The following is a 5595-nucleotide window of genomic DNA, read 5'->3' as shown; positions in this document are numbered from 1 at the left end:
GAATAATTTGAATAATTAATAAAAACTATAATAATATTGGTTAAATTTTGTTAATGTAATAGGGTAATGAATGCATTTAAATATTAATAACAGTACAACGTCAAATATATATATATATATATTGACAGCATAACATATATAATTATCCTACACGTAGTATGTTTTAACGGCGTTATTAACATCTATTGTATTCAAGTTTTGCTCTCTTTTTAATAAATATCTCTGTTGGATTGCAATTAAATTTTATATTTTATTCCTGCTTTTATATATTTTATGATATCTATCATGCTTAATTAGAATATAGACAAAATTCGTGTACTGTGTGTTAAGCGTTACTGTTTACTAACAGAAGTCTTGAATAAAAATAAGGTCATTTGCATGGATGATTTACCATATGAATATAATTGGACGAATTGGTTTGAAGCGCTAAAAGAAATAGCAAGAAAAATTCTGTTCTGCTTTTAAAAAAATCACAAGAAACGCAGCCGTTGAGATTTCTAATAAACGATTATGTAACAGGAAATAATCCACAACGAAAAAAAAATTGTGGAGAATTTAATGCAAATCATGATTGAACCGGAAGTGTTGTGGGAATTCTCTGTATACGGTTTCCTCAACGGGTGCATGATAACACTCTTTTATATTTGTAAGTATAAATCGTTGATATATGTAATATAGAGATTGTTACTGTGAAATATTTATAATTGTGGATACATACACACATTCAAACCACGATAGCAAAAATTGTCTACACACACACCATACAATAATTTAATAATAATTTAATAATAGATTCTTTTGTGCAAATAAATTATAAAATTTCAATAATATTTAAATAATGTGTTTAATAAATCTATTTTTGCAATTAGAAATAGTAATTAAAAATTCCGATAATATTTCTAACATATATTTCTAAAATACATTTTATAATAAATAATAAAATGAATGTGTATGTTGTCATTTTCTTTTATCAGACATAGAGATTAAAAGGCAAAACTGTTTCTCAAGAAATGTATCGACTTTCACTCTATCAACTAGAGACAATAGAAAGATGGAATAATTTGAATAATAAATAAAAACTATAATAATATTGGTTAATTTTTGTTAATGTAATAGGGTTCTGAAAAAATATTGTATAAATTAAAATATTAATAAACATTGATTACGCAAACTTAAAGAATTTATGCAAACTTAACTAATCTCTCTCTTTTTGCTTCTTATTATGTTTATGTCTTTTTTATATTTTAATGTTTAAATATTGTTTTATAAACATATTAAATTTTTTTTTTTAATTTAGATATTACGAAATTGTTTGTAGTTAATTTTATTTGTAAATATAAGTATATCGAGCGACAAACGAAATTTTGATATGTTGGGTCGTACAATTATATAAATTTGTGATATAAATTCGCATGAAATAATACAATTTCGTAAAGTTGTATTTGACTTTGTTTGGCAAACAAGTGTATTATTTGTTCAGTTTTTCGACGCCAAAAAGATCGTTTCTTCGATTCGCCAAACATAATCTTGTTTGTCTAAAAATGGCATTAATCCCGCCATTTTGCATTTGCACTCCTATTCGGCAAATATTGATTTAATAACGATTAACACGTCCTTGATAATCCGCCTTTATACAAATCGCCATGCTTAATGTTAATCAGTCTGACGACCTCTTTCCCGCTGATGCTACAGAAAGTGGAACATCATTTTTCGTTTCGCAAATTCGCAAGGCAATAATATTTCTTTTTCGTCGAGTGTGCACAATCGGGTTTACGCGGTTTTGCTAAATAAAATGGCTCCGTCGATGGGACTTGCACATCATACCTCGATATATTTTCAACGTTTGTTATCTAATCAAGTCCTCTCAACCGCTGAATCTGATCATCCTTATTAAATCAGTCTAATTTTTACTTTGTGCTTGTGCAGACCTTTGTCTTTAGTATTGGAATTCTCGTGCACGTTAATATTGCGTCCAATATGGAAGAAACGGTTTTGGATACGTTGGAGAATGATAGCATAATACTAGAAGACGTGCAAGAAAAACTTTCAAGATTGCTCCAAAGATACCAGCAGACCCTGCGCGAAAATTACCCGGCAACTTGATTTTATCTACGTGACTCGCGCCATATGAATCTTACATTCTATTCATTTTTGAGGTATCGTTCGTGGCGTTTGTACTTGGTATGACATTTTCTGCATCTCGAAATGATGTTTGACTTTATATATAATAATAATGCAATATATTTTGACGATATGTTAATGATAGATATGTATTTTATTTCTAGTAATATAACACATTGAGAATATAAAATAAAATTCATCAACAGTCGATTGCGTAGTACAAAGACAAATATATATATATATATATATATATATATATTAACAGCATAACATATACATATAATTGTCCTACATGTAGTATGTTTTAATCTATTGCATTCAAGTTACGCTCTCTTTTTAATAAATATCTTTGTTGGATTGCAATTAAACTTTATATTTTATTCCTTCTTTTACACGTTTTACGATATCTATCATGTTTAATATAGGATATGGATAAGATTCGTGTACTGTTTACTAAGCTTTACTGTTTACTAACATGAGTTTTGAATAAAAATAAGGTCATTTGCATGGATGATTTGCTGTATGAACTGGATAAATTGGTCTGAAGTAAGAAGAAATAGCAAGAAAGATTCTGTTCTGCCTTCAAAAAATTACAAGAATCACAACCACTGACATTTCTAATAAACGTTTATGTAACGGAAAATAATCCACAACGTACGAAAAGTGAAGATTTTGGTGCAAATCATGATTAAACCGGAAGACTTGTGGCCTTATGTCATGTACTGTTTCTTCATCGGGTACTTGATAATACTCTACTATACTTGTAAGTATAAGTTGTTGGTACATGTAATATAAATATTGTACTGGTTATTGTGAAGTATCTATAATTATGGATACATACACACATTTAAACCGCGACTAGCAAAAAATTCCTTTTATGGTTTCTGCAAAAATATATTGTAAAAGTTAAAATATTAATAAACATTGATTTTGCAAACTTAAAAAATTTATGCGAACTTAACTAATTTCTCTTTTTCTGCTGCTTATTATTTCTGTATCTTTTTTATATTTTGATGTTTTAAATATTGTTTTATAAATATATCAAAGTTTTCTTTTCAAATACTAATTTAGATATTATGAATGTTTGTAATTAATTTTATTTGTAAATATAAGCATATTGCCCGACAAACGAAATTTTAATACGTTGATCGTACAATTATATGAAGTGATATAAATTTACAAGAAATAATATAATTTCGCAAAGTTGTATTTGGCCTTGTTTGGCCAACAAGCGCACTGTTTGTTCAGATTCTCGACGTCAAAAAGATCGTTTCTTCGATTCGCCAAGCGTAATCTTGTTTGTCTAAAAATGGCATTATTTCCGCCGTTTTGCATTTGCACTCCTATTCGGCAAATATTGAGTTAATAAAGATTAACGTCCTTGATAATCCGCCTTTATACAAATCGGCACGCTCAACATTAATCAGTCTGACGACTTCTTTTCCGCTTATGTTACAAAAAGTGGAACATCGTTTTTCGTTTCGTAAATTCGCAAGATAATAATATTTCCTTTTTGTTGAATGTGCACAATCGGGTTTACGCGGGTTTGCTAAACAAAATCGCTCCGTCGATGAGACTTACATCATACATCGACATATTTTCAACGTTCGTTATCTAATCGAGTCCACTCGACCGCTGAATCTGATCATCCTTATTCAATCAGTCTAATTTTTACTTCATACTCGTGCGGACCTCTATCTTTGGTATTGAAATTCTCGTGCACGTTAACATTGCGTTCAATATGGAAGAAACGATTTTGGATACGTTGGAGAATGATAGCATAATACCGGAGGACGTGCAAGAGAAACTGTCAAGACTACTCGAAAGATACCAGCAGCTGAGTGACGAGGACAAAGAGCAGTTCCAAAAAGGCGCCGTTGACGTATTGACGAAGACTCTGCGAAAGTTACCCGGCAACTCGATTTTATCCACGTGGCTCGCGCCATATGAATCTTACATTCTATTCATTTTCGCGGTATCGTTCGTGGCAATTCCTCTCGGTACGACATTTCCTGCATCTCGAAATGATGTTTGATTTTATATATAATAATAATGCAATATATCTTGACAATATGTTAATGATAAATAGATATCTTATTCTAGTAATATAACATTGAGAATATAATCCATCAACAGTCGACTGCGTAATTATATATCCAATTTCTTTTCGGATTATCATCCTATCTTCTACTGACTCTTTGGAAAAACTCGTCATTTTTCTATGACAAAAATTTTATTAGATTTTATTATTTAAATTTTATTATTTTCTTTTTCAGACACTTATTTTTGTCTTTTTGCAATGATTTAATTGTAACTATGTCGTGTTCATAGTGATGGGCGTCCGCCAATTGTACCGGCGTACACAGGAGCGAGAGCAGAGTCAAACAGAGAAGAAAAAACTCAAAAAACAAAAAATAAAAATAAAACAACAAAAAGCGAACATTAAGAAGAAGCAGCAAAAGACGACATAACATACGATCAATCTTATATTTTAATGAAAGGAAAACTTGTTGACGAAAGTGAAGCAGATTTTTATAATAAATTCAAAAGATGCATGATGTTCACTATCAGACAGATTTAATGTAATATGTTGAAATACTTGTATATATATATGTTGTATATATATGTTTTAGAAATATTATTATATGTCATTGTCCGTGTATCAACATATAATAATATATAAAAATTATATATATACATTACACAAAATATACAATTCGTGTCTAATGCATATATATATGATTTATACATATATTATACAAATTTTATATTTTTATTTCATAGTAATATTTGCTGCATAAAAAGATTAAAATACTATTTTTACGATTCACTTTGATTTTTAACTACGTACTATAAATTCTTGATATTATAATATTTTACATGTATATTATCTATCTCTTTTTGACAAATTAATTATGATTAAAGCAAACGAAGTGGAGCGTGATATAAGAAATATTAAGGATTGGCATAAACAAATATTTATTATGCCATTTCTCATTGACTTAATCATTATGAGGTATACAACAATTGACATATCGGATATACGTTTCCGTTCTCAAAATATCAAATCGTTACACATTATAACAGAAAAAATAAACACTGTATGTAATCAAATAACATACATATTTTTTTATTCTTATATTTGTAATTATGGTACAATATAATTAAGCTTTTCGTAATTGATATCAAACGGTTAGATTTCCCAACGCGTTGCAAATGCGATTCTCTGCAGTAAAAATTATTTTACTTGTTAGATAATTAATAACCATTTAATATACTTTTCATCACATGTGTGTAAATACATATGAATTACATTTTATTCCATTCCCTACATGGAAATCACAATTACCTTTCCTAATAAATTCTTAATGCATTATTTAACAGGCGTTATTTAACAACAATTCTAAAATAAACTGCATTGATCTTTGTATATAAAATTAGTACTGAAAAATATAATCGTAACTTTATATATAT

General features: G+C 28.7%; 1 protein-coding gene and 1 long non-coding RNA gene across 2 annotated transcripts; both read left to right on the top strand.

Annotated features, from left to right (window-relative positions):
* The first annotated feature begins 153 nt into the window (after positions 1-153).
* LOC115239113 lies at positions 154-2783 on the top strand. The gene is made up of 3 exons (XR_003884593.1): positions 154-646; positions 1927-2181; positions 2619-2783. It is a non-coding gene; the product is annotated as an uncharacterized LOC115239113 (long non-coding RNA).
* Positions 2784-3239: 456 nt separating this feature from the next.
* On the top strand, positions 3240-4792 carry LOC115239112. Its single transcript, XM_029813465.1, has 2 exons — positions 3240-4121; positions 4453-4792. Exons 1-2 carry the CDS (start codon positions 3863-3865, stop codon positions 4590-4592), a joined length of 399 nt encoding a protein of 132 aa, XP_029669325.1. The 5' UTR covers positions 3240-3862; the 3' UTR covers positions 4593-4792.
* Positions 4793-5595: the final 803 nt, after the last annotated feature.

The sequence above is a fragment of the Formica exsecta genome, unplaced genomic scaffold (genome assembly GCF_003651465.1).
Source record: "Formica exsecta isolate Colony F162 unplaced genomic scaffold, ASM365146v1 scaffold365, whole genome shotgun sequence".
Classification (NCBI taxonomy): domain Eukaryota; kingdom Metazoa; phylum Arthropoda; class Insecta; order Hymenoptera; family Formicidae; genus Formica; species Formica exsecta.
This window is presented reverse-complemented; position numbering and strand designations above follow the sequence as displayed.

What these genes read in the sequence shown, in the direction of transcription:
- LOC115239112 (XM_029813465.1), top strand. Translation starts at nt 3,863, where the DNA reads ATGGAAGAAACGATTTTGGATACGTTGGAGAATGATAGCATAATACCG. An exon ending in GTTCGTGGCAATTCCTCTCG is followed by an intron (nt 4,122 to 4,452) that starts GTACGACATTTC and finishes TCGTGTTCATAG; the next exon opens with TGATGGGCGTCCGCCAATTG.